This window comes from Antechinus flavipes, chromosome 3 (assembly GCF_016432865.1).
Source record: "Antechinus flavipes isolate AdamAnt ecotype Samford, QLD, Australia chromosome 3, AdamAnt_v2, whole genome shotgun sequence".
Taxonomy (NCBI): Eukaryota; Metazoa; Chordata; class Mammalia; order Dasyuromorphia; family Dasyuridae; genus Antechinus; species Antechinus flavipes.
Genome location: NC_067400.1, coordinates 593645245 through 593662132, shown reverse-complemented (window position 1 = coordinate 593662132; position 16888 = coordinate 593645245). Strand labels below are relative to the sequence as shown.

The following is a 16888-nucleotide window of genomic DNA, read 5'->3' as shown; positions in this document are numbered from 1 at the left end:
TTACAAGGAATTTCTATTCAATGGCAACATGGTGGGGGTGGGTGAAGGAGGAATACACAGTTGTGATACAAGGCAGCTTTCAGCTGAGGTTTAAAAGATTTGATTCTGTTGCAGAGGCTTTAAAGAAATCAATGAGTAGAAATTTAAGTGTCTACTGTATCTGAGTCCCTGGGTTTGGTTCTGGGCACCCGAAGATTAAAATGAAAATGACCCCTGCCCTCTAGCCTACATAAATAAGAATAGACAAAATGCTGGAAAGGAACTAGATCTATGATTTCATTGATATCGAGAACTCCGGATGAGGGAGCTCCCTTCACCAATGCAGGTGGGCAATTTTTTGGGTAATGTATAGTGTTGAAAACACTGCCTAAGGCAATGACTTTAAGTGATTCTTGTCCAGGGTCAATATGTGTCAGAAACAGGACTTGAACTCAGAGCTTCTTGACCTTGACACTGGTTTTTAATCCACTATGACTTACTGTTGTCTACAAAATAAATTCAAGGGGATTTTGAAGGAGAAGCATTAAGTGCTGGGAGATTGAGAAATGATTCTGGTATTCCGAACCCTGGGATTTAAAGAGGAAGACAGGTAGGAGGGAGGGCAGGCTGAATAGGGACTTTTTTTTTTTTTTAAAGGATATTAGCTTCTCTGAGAGCTTTCCTTTCCCTCCCTAGGGCTGGAGGTTCGGCTCCTTCTCAATAAGTAGTCATATACATATATTTGTGTGTGTGTGTGTGTGTGTTGAATTGTTGAAGGAGATATTCATTCCCTCTCCCTGTCAGTGATCTGAGTGGACAGACAGAGCTGGCCCAGCTGGGGAAGGAAGTGGGTGAACTGTGGCCTGGGGAATCTTGCTTGGTGGAAACTGGGGTTGGGTTAGCTGCAGAATTCTAGAGGCTGGAAAAGGGGAAGGAGCAATGGGACAAGGGATTCAGAAGATCTGGATTTGAATCCTGAGCCTGCTACTAATTTGCTGTGTGGCCTTGGACAAGTTACTTTCCTTCTCTGGGCCAGTCTTCTCTTCTGTAAATCAAGGTTTGACCAGATGATTTAATCTCAGTTCTAAATCTACAAACCTATGGAGGTCCCCTTTCACTTGGAATTCGGGGTTATCAGGTCCTCTTCCAAGGATCTTTTACTCGTCTAGGATTGTAGGGCTTAAAGTTGGCAGATGAGCGCCCTCTAGTGGACTCAGTGTGTTTTCTAGTTTTCCCTTAAGCATCCTTAACTGTGAGACATGGATGCATTCATATATCAGGTGACTAATTTTACATGCCTGCCTTCCTTTCTTCTTTCCTTCCTCCCTTCCTTCCTTCTTTCCTTCCTTCCTTCCTTCTTTCCTTCCTCCCTCCCTTCCTTCTTTCCTTCCTTCCTTCCTTCTTTCCTTCCTTCCTTCTTTCCTTCTTTCCTTCCTTCTTTCCTCCCTCCCTTCCTTTTTCCCTCTCTCCCTCTCACCTTTCTCTTTCTTCCTTCCCTTCGTTCCTTCCTTCCCTTCCTTCCTTCCCTTCCTTCCTTTCCTTCCTTTCTTCCCTTCCTTTCCTTCCTTCCCTTCCTTCCTTTCCTTCCTTCCTTTCCTTCCTTTCCTTCCTTCCCTTCCTTCTTTCCTTCCTTCCTTCCTTTCCTTTCCTTTCCTTTCCTTTCCTTTCCTTTCCTTCCTTCCTTCCTTCCTTCCTTCCTTCCTTCCTTCCTTCCTTCCTTCCTTCCTTCCTTCCTCTCTCTCTCTCTCTCTCTCTCTCTCTCTCTCTCTCTCTCTCTCTCTTTCTTTCTTTCTTCTCTCTCTCTTATTTACCACCAATCTCTCCTGTATCTCTGACAATACCTTAACAATGCCATTCTGTACATCACATTTCAGGAAAGACACTGAGAAGCAGGAGAATACTCTTATACCCTTCATCTTTCTATACCCAACACAACTTTCTAGGTCATGCCATATGAGAATCATTTGAAGAATATTTAGCTTGAGGGAGAGATGAGAACTATGACTTAGAAGAAAGATTAGCCTTGTTCTGCTTGGCCATGGAAAGCAGAGCTAAAATCAATGAGTGGAAGTTTCCCAGAGGTAAATTGAAGCCTGATGTGAGGAAAAGCTTTCTAACCATGTCAAAGAAGAATGGGCTGTCTTCAGATATGGTGAATTTGCCTCAGGATTGTGGATTTTGAGTTGTAAGGGACTTTGAGGCAGTGTGTCATCATGGAAAGAGCATTGACCTGCCTCCCTCTCATACTAGTTAGCTAAGTGATGGAATATGGCAAACTACTTCCTGAAGTGTCTGTAAAATGAAGGGGCTTGGTCAAGCTAGAATCACAAATTGAGAAGTGACCTTGGATAGTATTCATTTCACCCCCTTACTTTTTCATGCAGAAACAGAGACTCGGAAAGGTTATACCTATCTGAGGCAGGATCCAAACCCAGACTTTTTGACCCCAAATCTAGTTCATTTCCCTCCCCAACCTCAAATGACAGTATCTTGTACATAGTAGGCAATATATATGTGTTTATGTATGAATGTGTATTGAATTGAATTGTTGGAGGAAATATCCATCCCTTCTCCTAGAAGGAGAAGCAGATAGAATAGGGAGGGGAAGCTAGCAGTGTGTAGAACCTGGCCTTTGGGGGTTGGGACTTGATGAGAAATTGGGGGGGGAGTAGTCATCTATAGGTTTGTGAGATAGTCCACTGGGTTGGTCCTTTTGCTGTCCCTCTTCTTGGGAGATTTTGCTGAGTGAGATAAGAATAATGTAGATGTAAGCAGATAGTCTAGGTGGGGAAACCCAGGGCTGGATGTTCTAGGGAGGGTGAATTTTCCCCATATTCATTTCAGGCTTCATATATCAAGGCAGTGGGGCTGCCTGGGGCTGAGGTCACGTTCACTGGTCCTCTCTTCAGACTGGCCTGAGTTCTCAAGAGCCGAGGCTCTTTGTTAAATTTTGTATTGGGGTGGAAATTCCCAATGAAGAGTGGGTAAAGTCCAGGGTACGTGGGGTCTTTTTTGTAATGTGTTAGTTTAAGACAGTTCCCCCATGTATACACTAGCTTAAAAGTAAACCAGAACCTATTTGGACAGTGATTGTGCCCCAAGGAGCTGAAGCACCAGCCTTGAGCTCCAGGTTTTCTGCCTTTCAGATACCTTTAGACTCATTTCTTATCCTCAGCAGGGAGATGTCTCTCCTTCAGCTGGCTGAGTTGTACTTATGGAGGATGGCCAGTCTCCTCCCCAACACATCCTACGCCATCCCCTGCACTCCACTACCCTCATCACGGAATCCTGGGAGTCTGGAAGACCTGCATTCAGATTCTGCCACAGACATTCACCAGTTCTATGACTCTGGCCAATTCAGTTAATCTCTGTGAATTTCTAGGTGTAGAATGAAGACAATCCAGATTGTTGTGAAATATCAATGAGATATGGTCTATAAAAGAACTTTGCAAACCTCAGAATGCTCTATAAATGTCAGCTCCCTCTTCCTTTGACCTTTGTCTGGACTGGGACATATGATTTCCTTGATTTCCATGGATTTCTTTCTCCCGTCCTAAAAACCTTCATCTTCTCCCCAATAGCACCTATACCTATACATAGGATCTCTCTCTATCGTATGGTTGTTTTTCTCCTTCCTTCTGATGTGCCCAATTCTCTGCCATCCTTTAAAAAGATCCTCACTAGGCCCAGCCATCCCTTCAAGCCATTTTCTCATAATTCTTCTCCCATTCGTCACCAAACTCCATGAAAAAGCTCACTGCTCAGCAAAGATAGAGAAGAGATGTGTGTATATGTATGTCTATAGCTACATGTGTATAATAAATATATATCTTTTATTAACTATAGCTTGCTTGGGGTGGGGGGGCAATGTAAGGAGGGAAAGAATAAAGTAAATAAGTTACACAGCAGAAACAAAAGAGCAGTTTACAAGGAAGTATAGAAAAAATGGACATTCATGAATATATATATATATATTATTTACTTTTATATATGTGTATGTGTGTGTGTGTGTGTGTGTGTATATATATATATATATTTGATCTGGTCCTTTGTTATATATTTTGAATCCTCCATGATGTTCTGCTGGAACATGACAAAGCTTTCTTTTGTTTTGTATTCCTTTTTTGTTTTTGTTTTTCATATTCTTTTTTTAAAAATAAAATATTTATTTTTTAAAAGTTCACTGCCTCTGCTTCCTTTCCTTTTACATTCTCCTCAACTATCTAGCTTCTGGTCTTATCACTCAATGGAAACTGCCTTCTCCAAGTTAACCAGTGAACTCTTACTTGCCAAACAAACCCAATGGCCTTTTCCCAGCCCCCATCCTTTTTGACCTCTCTGCAGCCTTTTTGGCTGCCTTTTCCTCCTGGATGCTTTCTCCTCTCTGAGTTTTTACAGTCTGCTTCCTCCTAGCTCATCTCCTACCTGACTGACTTCTCCCTTTCAGTCTTCATTCCTGTCTAAACATCCTGTTGGGTAACTGTGGGTGTTCCCCAAGGTTTTACCCTATTCACTTTTCCTGTTATTATTTTTCTGTGTCTGTCTGTCTCTCTCCTCTTTATCTCTCTGTCTCTGTCCCTCTTTCTGTCTTTGTGCCTGCTTGCTTGTGTCTCTCTACCTCCCTCTTTCTGTGTCTCTCTTTGTCTCTTTTCTCTGTTTCTCCATCTCTGTCTCTCCCTTTCTCTGTCTCTGTAGCTTTCTGTCTGTTTCTCTCCTTCTCCCTCTCTCCCTTTCTGTAGCCTCTCCAACTTCCCTGGATTTAATTATATATTCCATAGCTCTATGGAATAGCTTGCCAGATTAATCCAGTCTCTCTCCATCTTCAGTTTCACATTACTAATTTGTCTCCTGGACTTTTCAAACTGGTTGTCCTGGAGAAATCTCAAACCTGACATGACAAAAACTATATCCATTCTCTTTCTCCCCAAACCCTCCCTTCTTCTACACTTCCCCATTTCTATTGAAGGCAGTGCTAGCCTTCCAATCATCTTGATTCATAAACCTGACATTATTTCATACCGTATCATACTTTAAGGAAAAGGCAGCTTGGTGGCTCAATGGCTAGAACACTGGGTCTGATTTCCCTAACTTTGTGATCCCAAACAAGTCACAACCTATGGTTGCTTCCATTTCCTCATCTGTAAAATTGGAATAATAATGATAGCAACTATTACTGAAGGTTATTGTGAGGCTCAACTGAAACAATACATATAACACCTAAAATGCTATGGAAATGCTGGTTATTAGGCAAATTTCAGAAAATCTGGAAAGACTTAGATGAACTGATGCCGAGTAAAATGAGCAGAACCAGGAGAATATTGTACATAGTGACAGTGACATTGTGCAATTGACTTAACTCTGTTTCCACTAATGTGTAAATATGTTTAACATGATTGCAGATGCATAACCTATATCAATTTTGGGGAGAGAAAAAAATTTGGAACTCAAAAATCGTATAAAAATGAATGTTGAAAATTGTCTTTACAAGTAATTGGAAAAAATAAAATACTATTTTAAAAAAGGAAATGCTTTCTATTGCTATTATTAGATAACTCTCTCTGTGTATGTAAACACCTGTTTCCCTATTTGAATGTAAGCTCATTGCTAGTAGAGACCATTTCCTTCTTTGTCTGAATCCTCAGCCCTTAGCTCAGTATCTGATGCATAATAGGTACTTAATAATTTCTTGAAGATTAACTGAATCCCTATTTCTTTGCAATAACTCCAAAGAGATGTGTTGAGTGCCCTTGATTGTGGATGTGATACAAGAACGCATCCCATTTGTCTTGTTTATTATAAATTACAAAGAGAATTTTATAATTTCTAGAGTCTGTTGTTCATTATTGTTTGTCTTTCATTCTTGAAGAGATCTGGGGAGGAGATGCCATGACATGCAAGTGAATGCCAGATATAGATCAGGACGACTGGAGATGGCCTTGGATGATATGGGAGATCTCAGCCTTCATGAGCTCAGGTCTTCAACAGGTCTCAGTTTGACTGCTATGCTTTACAAAGTGTTTTCATAGCTAGGATTGAGAAAGAGTGGGTATGATGTGATAGAGAGGATTTTGGACTTGTCAAGGAGAGATATGGTCTATAATGTTTCTTATCTGTGTAACCTGTTGAAGTCATTTCAACTCTTTCTTTGTTTTTCTCTCTGTAAAATGGGGATAATAGTCCCCCCAGGATAGGTGAAGGGTTCAAATAATCTATGTCAAACTCTTTCAAGCAGTAAAATGTTTGGATAATATTAGCGATTACTATTATTCAATCTTTACAATTGTGCTATGAAATTGAGATATTGTTATCTCCGTAGGGAGCTCATAGACCACCCTTGGCCTAAAGCTCATTTGTATTAGATCCTCCTGATTGGTGGAGATTGATTATCAAGGCTTCTTTACAATCCCACCCCTGAGGGTGTGGGCTAGAGTGGGATGTCCCATGGCTTGTGTGTATCAACTAACAAAAATGGAAATTGAGGCGGGGAGAGAGAAATGATTCACAAGGGACCCTGAAAATAGTGGTAACAATAATAATAATCAGAGTATTGAGCTTTGACAAGTAATTAAATTCATCTAATCCAGAAACATTTAATTTTTTTTGTATGTGTCACAGACTTCTTGGGCAATCTTGACCTGTGGGCATCTTTTCAAAATAATGTTTTCAAATACATAAAATAAAATATATAGGATTACAGGGAAAACAACAAAAGAATGATGTAATTTTTTTTCCTTTTCCTAGTTCATAAAATCTGAAATCTGCCTTTTGATCCTTAGGGGATCCATGGATCATAGAATAATAACCCCTGATTTAGTGTAATTCCTTCATTTTAAAGATAGTAAAGTTGAGGCCCATAGAAATTAGTGACTTCGAGGCATCTAGATAGCTCAGTAGATAGACTGGACTTAGAGTTTGGAAGGCCTGAGTGCAAATATGAACCCAGGAACTTCTGGGTGACCTTAATGGCTGCCCTCCTCAGTTTCCTCATCTGCAAAACAGGGATTGGAAAAGGAAATGGCAAACTACTCCAGCTTATTTACCAAGGAAACCTCAGAGGGGTCTACAAGAGTGGGACACAACTGTTAGGACTGAATAACCACAAAATAGGGATTATAACAGCACCTACCTTCCAGGGTTGTTATACAGATCAAATGAAATGATATTTGTAAAGTTCTTTGCCCTTAAATTTGCAGCTATATAAACATTAGCTACTTGTTAGTTGTGATAGCAAGGCTGATGTTTAATTACAAATCTCCTTTGCTCTCCAATAAATTAATTATGAGTTAGGGGAATGTCAGGGAATATCTGTGATTTCACTGGCATGAGAAACTATTGATGTGGAAATGTCTCCCATCAGTGCTTACTTGCAGCTCACTGTAACTTAAAGCCTTAGAAAGGGGACTAGAACAGTAATGGGTGAAGGGGCTTATCCAGTCACATAGCCCTAGTCAAAGACAGGACTCATATCCAGGTTTTTCCTGGTTGCAAGGTTAGTCCTCTGTCTACTACTAAGTCACACAGACTCTCCCTACTTAAATAAAGTCTGTTTAAAAAATCTCCTAATGTTTCTGTGGTACAAAAAGGCTTCTCTCACAAAGGAGGTAGGACTTACAGGAATTTTTACAGAAAAAAGACACTTTTCTACAAAAAAAGAAACTGAGGCATACCGCAGTCATAAAAGAGTATAGATTTGAACCCAGGATGAGTCTGATTAAAATATAATCAGGAAATATTTAACAAAATTAATACAAATACAAAGCAACACAGCTTAATTTGTGGTTTTCTAAGTCAATAAGCACTTGCAAGGATCCATTACTATTTTAGTAGGGCATTAAGCTACCTCTTGATCATGGCTAGAAAAATGCTTTTAAATTATAAAGCCAAGATCTTCTATATGTGATCTATGGACCCCTATAGGTCCCTGAGATTCTTTCAGGGAGTCTGGAAAATAAAAACTATTTTTATAATAATGTTGTTAAATCATTTTTCAGTTGTGTCCAACTCTTCCTGACCCCATTAGGGGTTTTCTTGGCAGAGGTATTGGAGTGGTTGGCCATTTCTTTTTCCAGCTCATTTTATAGATGAGGAAACTGAGGCAAATGGGATTAAGTGACTTACCCAGAGTCACACGGCTAGTATCTGAGGTCAGATTTAAACTTGTGAAGGTAAGTCTATTCACTGCGCTATCTAACCAAGGTATTATTTGCCTGTCATTGTCCTTCTCCCTTTTCTAACTACCAGTGTATGAGTTGGATTGTCTGACTTTATTTGGACAAACTTTAAAAGTATTTCTTTATTAATTCATTTTTTCATATAACCCCCACTCTCCAGTTCTTTCTCTTTGAGATTATTTTCCTGTCTCACTGGATATATATTTTCATACATAGTGGTTTGCATGGTGTCTCCCTCATCTGACCATGGGTTCTTTAAGGGCAAGGACTGTGTCCTTTGTATTGGTCTTGAATAAGACATTTTATTTTACTTATATTGCTTTATGCATCATGTTGGAAGAGAAAAATCAGAGTAAAAGGGAAAAATCATGGGAGAAATAAAAAAAAAAAACCAGAAAAAAAAGTGAACATAGCAAGTGTTGAGTTACATTCAGTCTTCACAGTTCTTTTTCTGGATGCAGATGGCATTTTCTGTCCAAAATCTATTGGGATTGCTTTGGATCACTGAGCCAAATCTTTCATAGAGACTGAGAAGAACCAAGTCTTTCATAGTTGATCATCACACATTCTTGCTGTTATTGTGTACAATGTATTCCAGGTTCTGCTTGTTTCGTTCAGCATCAGTTCACATAAATCTTTCCAGGCCTTTCTGAAATCAGCTTGTTCACCAATTTTTTTATAGAACAATAATATTCCATTACCTTCATGTATCACAACTGTCCAGCCATTCCCCAATTGATGAGCATCACTCATATTGTTTTCCCAGCAATTTTTGCCTTAAATAGTAAGTTTTTATTCCAGAAGCTGGAGTTTTGAGATTTATCAAATATTAGATTACTATAGTCCCTTGATTATTGTGTTGTGTATATCTAATTTAATTCCACTGACCCACCACTCTATTTCTTAGCCAGTACTAAATGATTTTGCTGACTACTGCTTTATAATTTACTTTTAGGTTTGGTACTGCTAAGCCACTATTCTTTATTTTTTTCATTAATTCCCTTGATATTCTTGACCTTTTGTTCTTCAAGATAACTTTTGTTGTTATTTTTTCTAATTCCATAAAATAATTTTTTGGCAGTTTGATTGATATGGTACTGAACAAGTAGACCAATTTAGGCAAAATAATCAGTTTTATTATATTACCTAGGCTCATCCATGAGCAATTGATATTTTTCCAATTGTTTAAATATGACTTTATTTGTGTAAGAAGTGTTTTGTAGTTGTGTTCATATAGTTCTTGGGTTGTCTTGGCAGACAAACACCCAAATATTTTATTTTGTCTACAGTTATTTTAAATGGGATTTCTCTTTCTCTCTATTGCTGATGGACTTTGTCAGATAAGACATTTTATCCCTAATGACCTCAGTGTCCATCTGAAAGAGAAGGGGCTAGAATCAGGTGACCTCTTAGGTTCCTTCTGATTCCAAATTGTGTGATACTAGGAATAAAGGTTTGAGTTAGTTTGATGTCCAATAACAATGTAAAGTTAGAGAAGGATTTTTTTTTGTGAATGGAATCAGTGGTTAGTTTGGTTATATTTTGTTCTCAAAGAGGACTGAAATAGCATCACTGTGTTAGAGTTGGTTACTGTGTGTCTGACTGTGGCTGATCAGAACAGTATGAGCTCAGAGTGCTCGGCCACAAGTCAGACACAAAGAGTCCCTATGATCATTTGAGGTGCTTCTCTAACTTTGCGCATCTCACGTTTCTTCTGAGCTACTTCAATTCTGCTTTGCTCATAGAGCACAGTACCCATTAACATTATTAGCACAATGTGTGGCACAAAGTAAGCACTTGGTACATGCACTTTGATTTAATTTGATTTGGCAGCGCTCAACCTCCATTGGCTTGCCCTGCCTAACTCTCTCTCTCCCCCTGTGTCTCTTTCCCCAGAAACAAGACTTGTGTGCACCCAGCTTCTATCACAATGAGTCTTCTGGGAGATGCTGCTACCACTGTCCCTCAGGTAAGGAAGGAAGACCACACAGGTGGGAACAGCCAGAAAGATGCATTCCTTGGGGAATCCTGGTCCCCTTGTCCCTGAGTGTTTATGAGATGCAAGATGCAGAGAAGATCTTACCAGGTGGGCGGGGCATTCTGATACCCAGAGGAAAGTTTTATAGTGTCCTTATTTCTCTGAACTCAAATTTTTTCCCCAATTTTTGGGCATGTCTAACCATTGGATAGATTTTTGGAGCTGGTATGGCCTTCCAAACAACATGGGGGAAGGGGAAAACCTTTAAACTGGGGAAAACCTTTAAACTGAGCAAAACTTCAAGAGGGAAGGGAAATCTGAGCTGAGAAACTTAACAGACTGGAATCACTTTCACAGACGGCAGAGAGATCCCACAAATGCATGAGTTAGGATAAGCTGCTAAGAATGCTGAGCAGTCTAGACTGTTTCATGTAGAAGTAATGGTACAAATAAATCTGGACATTTGGTTGTCAAGGGTCATAGATTGACGAAGAAAACCACAAGTTTATATTATCTATTGACGAAGAAAACCACAAATAAATCTGGTTGTTTGGTCGTCAAGGGTCATAGAATGATGAAGAAAACCACAAGTTTATATTATCTATGTTGCATTGTATTTTTATTTATTTTGTTAAACATATCCCCATTGTGGCTTCCTGGTGCTTTCTGGGATGAGGATGTGATAGAATAGTGACCATTTAGACTTATGCTTTAGGAGGATCATTTTGACAGCAGTGGGAGAGATAGATTGGAGATACCACAAGCAAGAGGGTTGTTACAAGATCAGGTGAGAAGTACCTGGACAATACCGGATCGAGGTCAGATTAGAGTTTGAATGCTGGATTTGCCATCCTGCTCCCATGGCCATAGATATGACATTTTATCCCTAATGACTTCAGTGTCTTTATCTGAAAGAGAAGAGTTAGAACCAAATGCTGTCTTAGATTCCTTCTTGTTCCAAATCATGTAATAGTAGTGATGAAAGCATGAGTTGATTTGGTGTCCAATAAAACTAGAAAGTTAGGGAAGCATTTTTTGTGGGTGGAACTGACAAGACGTGGCAACTCTCAGAATCACAGAATCTCAGTATTGGAAGGCATTTCATGAGGATTTGGGTCTGGTCCATCCAGAAAAAAATGTCCACTACAATCAAGGGTATATTGGTAAATAATAAACAACCAGTCCTCTGAAAAAGCATCATATTCTTGCAAGAATTTTCAAGATCTAAATAAATGTTTAACAAATAGCCCTCTGAAAATGCAAGATACTCTTGCAGGAATTTTCAAGGTTTAAGTAAATATTTAATAACCAGCTTTCTGAAAATGTATCATACTGTTACAAGAGTTGTCAGTCTCTAAACAAATGTTTAACAGTCAGCTCTCTGAAACTACATGATACTGTTGCAAGAATTTTCAAGGTCCTTGCTAGCTGCTACATAATAAACTAGCAGAGGATACACACAGGTAAATTGCAATTTATTTATCCACTCAAATGTGTGAGCCATACCATCAGTAAGTGACGAACATATGTAATTCACAATTTCACAGATGGCATATGTACATATACAAAGGTATATATCCATATCTATATCTCTATCTTTTCTCCTAAGCTATGTGATACTGAGAGTACAAAGCTCTTTTGGGGAAGATAAGATGGGGAACTTAGGAAAAGATACAGAAAAGGAACTTTTTTTTAAGAGTATGATTGAATTATTACAAAGGGAAAAAATGTATTCTTTAGCACAACCATTTACACTGGACCAAAGGAAACAGTATCTTCTTTATTGGTTAATTTGTTAATCCACATTTGTTAAACAACTCCTAGAGCTTTATAAGATAGGGTAAAAAGGAGATGGGTTCCTGAAACTTCAGAGTTTATGAATTTTATTTTATAACTGCAAATTTATGGAAAATGGAGCCATTTGATATATGTCATGCATATATTTATAGTTAAATAAAATATATTTGCATATAGCATAATAAAGGCTGCTAAGTGACTCAAGAGATAAAGCACTGGGACTGGAGTCAGAAAGACTCATCTTCTTAAGTTCAAATGTGGCTTCAGACACTTACTGTGTGACCCTGGCAAATTACTTTATCCTGTTTGCCTCAGTTTCCTTACCTGTAAAATAAGCTGGAGAAGGAAATGGCAAATTACTTCAGAATCTCTACAAAAAAAAAAAAAAAAACACAACAAAAAACAAAAGCCAAAGGGAGCCACATAGAACTAGACATAAATTGAAACATGACTGAACTGAATAACATGATAATTACATATTATTTATATTTTTAAATATATAGTTATCACTATGATATTTACATATACATAAAATATACTATAATTTACATTTTTAATGACAACAAATATAGGATGATGTAGGAATACAAGCAAACCCTTTCTCCCAAGCAGTTAAGCTAGCTAATTCCCTTCTATTTACCACTTTGGGGATTTCTCCTCATTACCTGGCAATTATATTGAAGCTGTTTGCAGTGGATTGACCTAGAGAAATGAGAGGTGGGGCCCAGCTCCAAGATATCATACAAAAGACAGATGGGACATGATGGCAGCTGAGTTTACACCCAGAGAATCTTTAGAAGGTCAGAACTCTGATGTGATCAATCAGCCGAAAAGTAACCACATGGCAGAAAGGCATTACAATTGGGAAAAATACAGGCTTTTTAAACCAATAGGGCAGTGTCCAGTGCACACAGTTTCAATATATTGCCAGGTAATGAGGAGAAATCCCAAAAGTGGTAAATAGAAGGGAATTAGATAAGTTAACTGCTTGGGAGAGAGGGTTTGCTTGCATTCCTACAGACAGAGAGGGAAACAAATGGAGAAGGAATCAGATGGGTGCCAACGAGCTGTGTTCACCTTGTCCATCAGAGAGAGACAGGAAAAGAGAAAAATCTGGAAACAAAGGAGAAGACCTAAGAACAAAATCTGCAGGAATCATTGGATTCCCTAACACAAGATAAGATTGTTGCAGGACTTGAAAACCAGCAGGAATCATTGGATTCCTTGAGATGAAAAATTGTTGATAGAGACTGTTGCAAGACTTCAAAACTTGCAGGAATTATTGGATTCCTGAGACATGAACTAATGGACAATGGATTCCTTTTGGACTATTTCTAGGACATGTATAATTCCTCATGTTGATTCATGTTATTTGTTATATCACTACTAGCCTGTGTTGTATTGCTATGTGCTAATGTAATTTATGTAATTATGTGTAATACCTCCCATATTGATGGATTTATGTATACCTGTTTCAAATGAGCCCTTTCAGAAACCCGCTGATCTGATTTGATTTCCCATTTCCTCTGGTGTTTTCATCTCCCTTCCTGAGAAGTCAGGGAGGGTGTGATCACCTCCTTTTTATGGTATTTTCACTCTTTTTTTGAGCAGTCAGGGAAGATGTGATCACCTTCTTTTGGGGGGTTCTCACTTCCTTGAGAAGTCAGGGAGGTCATGACCATCTAGGTTCTAAATCAAAAGAAAGCGGGAGATGTTATGGGCCAGAACTTGAAACAAGGTGCTAAGTCACTGGAGTTGAGAGAGATAATAGTTATGTACTTACTTCACACCTTTAGAGTTCACACCTTTAGGAAAGTTCACATATTGGAGCTCACACCTTTAAGAGAGTTCACACATTGGTTCACACATTGGAGTTCACACCTTTGGAGAGCATGTATAAGCTAGGAGCCTCAACTAGGACTGACTTAGAGAGATTCACAAGTTGAGAAGATTCACAAGTCAGGCAGATTGAGGGAAGACAGAAGCCCACAATCCTACTCTCTGGGAGGCGGAGTCAGCTTCATTCCAACATCCACCTTTGTGCTGGCTGGAGGCTTTGGATTCAGAGGAAGCTAGAGGCTGAAGCTGGCAGAGGCAAAGGAAAAGTGGCAAGAGCTCTCGGAACCAAGGAGAGAGGCCTCTAAGAAAGCTAACTGGACTATTTTAAAGGAGACAATAAAGGATCTGGACTTTAACTCCTGGCTGCATTTGAGGTGATTATTACTCAGAACTGAAACTAAGGCTGCCTCCAGAAGCCCCCCAAGAAATCTGCTCCCAGAGAACTTATATTTTAGAGAAGAGAACATTACAGGATGAAATAGTGTTGGTTAAATTTTCTTAAAAATCTATTTTGGATGATACACTTTAAGTTTGTTACTAACATTTCTTAAATCTAGACAATCAACAGAGTAAGAAATTAAATCCTAATCTGTAGTGTTTACCAATTTCCAAGATGTAAATGTTCACACCCAAAATTTAACAATTGGCTCTCACAAGCTGGAGTGAACTAGTTCCATCACAGCACTGATTATGACAAAACTGACAAGTGGTCATTCAGATTCTGCTTAAAAATTCAATGACAGGGAACTTACTACTTTAAAAGGCAATAGTTTCCACTTTGACATAGCTCTAATGGTTAAGAACTTTTCCCTGACACCAAACCTAAATGCTGTCTCTTATTTCCTCCATCTGAAACCAAGCAGAAGAAGTTTAGTTCTTATGGGAGAGCCTTTCAAATACTTGAAGCCAGCTCAGAGCCCTTCAAATACTTGAAGCCAGCTCAGAGCCCTTCAAATACTTGAAGCCAGTTCAGAGCCCTTCAAATACTTGAAGCCAGTTCAGAGCCCTTCAAATACTTGAAGCCAGCTCAGAGTCCTTCAAATACTTGAAGCCTGCTCTCATGTTTTGGACTTTCTAATCTTCCCATCCCACTAAACATTTCCATTTTCTTCAATTGGATAGGTAACTTAGGAGGAGAGACAGGTTTGTTTGATGGGACAAGGGGAGGTGATGGGTGCTATATTTCTGTAGAAGAAGCTGGGTGTACAGTAGATAGAATATTGAACCTGGAGTTAGAAAGACCTGAATTCAAACATGACCTTGGGCAGATGATAATAATAACCTTAGGTTAATAAGCTCTTAGGTTGTTGTGCACTTCTTAGCTATGTGATTTTGGATAATTCATTTAAAAGCCGTCTGCCTCAGGTTCCTCATCTGTAAAAGGGGAATAATAGTAACCCCTAGCTCTTAGGGTTGTTGTGTACTTCCCAGCTATGTGACCTTGAGTAATTCATTTAAAAGCTCTCTGCTTCAGTTTCCTCATCTGTAAAAGGGGAATAATTAATAATCCTTAGTTCTTAGGGTTGTTGTGTACTTCCTAGCTACGTGACCTTGGGTAATTCATTTAAAAGCTCTCTGCTTCAGTTTCCTCATCTGTAAAAGGGGAATAATAATAATAATCCTTAGCTCTTAGAGTTGTTGTGTACTCCTAGCTACGTGACCTTGGGTATTTCATTTAAAAGCTGTCTGCCTCAAGTTCCTCAAAATAGGAATAGTAATGCCCACCTCCTAGGATTGTTGTGAAATTTAAAAATGTGAGTACTATAAAGTATGTTAAAGTATTTGTAAAGTGCTTTGTGAATCCTAAAGAGCTATGTAATTGCTGTCAGTTCTCAGGTTCCATACTCCTGTCTTCCTGCCTAGTACGGTGGACACGGCATCCATTCAGTGACAGGCAGTGTAGCAGAATAGAAAGAATACTTATGAAAGTTCAAATCCCTGCTCTAATTCTTGCTAACTATTTAAGTCTGGGCAAGTTACTTCCCCTTTTTGGGGCTGAGCTGCAGCTTCCTCTACAAAGTGGGGAACTTGGACTTGGTGAATGTCTGAATAGTCAAGATCCCATCATAACATCAATGCTGACTTACTGAATGTACATTGGTAGTGAAATGGTCCATTTTTCCAGATGGCAAGGCAGTGAACATAAAGAAACTATATCATCACTGCTTACCCTGTATTTTAGTAGACAAGCATTTTTTGGATGCTCTAGATACTTAGGGTTGTCATCTGGGGAGTACAGAAAAAAGCCCCTCCAACCACCCTCAGCTGCTCTCTGCCCCGTAAGGACAGACAGTGTGATCCTGGAGACAAGGCAGATCATATCAGCACACAAGTCAGTATTTCTAAAGATCTCTGGTTTTGTGTCGTGGCCTTCCCCTCCAGTGACGCAGATCACAGGTCATCAGAGTACAATGTGTCTTAGTTGATGGCCTTCCCAAATCGCCAGAGTCTCAGAGTTGTGCTTGGTTCTGGCCACTCCAGTTTAAGAATGACTGAGAAACTGGAGAGCGTCTGAAGGAGGGTTTGTAAGATGGCGCAAGGCCTTGAGTTCATGCCATTTAAGGAACAGCTAAAAAAAACTTTTCTTGGTTTAGCCTGGAGAAGAGAAGAGTGGGCAGTGGAATAGGGCACTAGGACATGTCTCCTATCCTGAAGTCTTTAAAGGCTGGAAGGGGAAGTTAGATTTCTCTTTGGCCTCAGGGGGCTGAACTTGGGCAGTGAAAGGAAGAGGCCCATTTAGGCCAGATGTCAGGAAAAGAAGTCTCTAACCATGTAGGTTCCCCCCAGTAGAAAGGATGTCTGGAGGGGTAGCGGGTTCTGTCTCACCTCCTCTAGATGTGGGCTTCAAGTGGAGGTGGAATAACCACAATAAACGATGGTGTAAATTCTGAAGGTGGTGTTGTGTCTGGGACGCTAACCGGGGAGAGTCTATTAGCATCAAGCATGTGCTGTATGCCAGGCATTGTGCTAAGTTCTGGAGATTCAAAGAAAAGCAAAAGATAATTTCTGCTCTCAAAGAGCCACAGAGGAGAAAACAGGCAAACCTCTTTGAAACTCGGTTTCCTTATTTGCAAAATGAAGGATAATAATAGCACATCTCTCCCAGAATTGTTATAAGAACAAT

General features: G+C 39.4%; 1 protein-coding gene across 1 annotated transcript in view; it reads left to right on the top strand.

Moving 5' to 3' along the window:
* The window catches only part of TNFRSF8 (TNF receptor superfamily member 8), a 60508-nt gene that overhangs the window by 9716 nt on the left and 33904 nt on the right, over nt 1-16888 (top strand). Inside the window, exon 2 of the mRNA XM_051990845.1 lies at nt 10047-10119. Within this exon, the coding sequence (XP_051846805.1) occupies nt 10047-10119 (73 nt within the window). The remainder of the gene's footprint in view (nt 1-10046; nt 10120-16888) is intronic.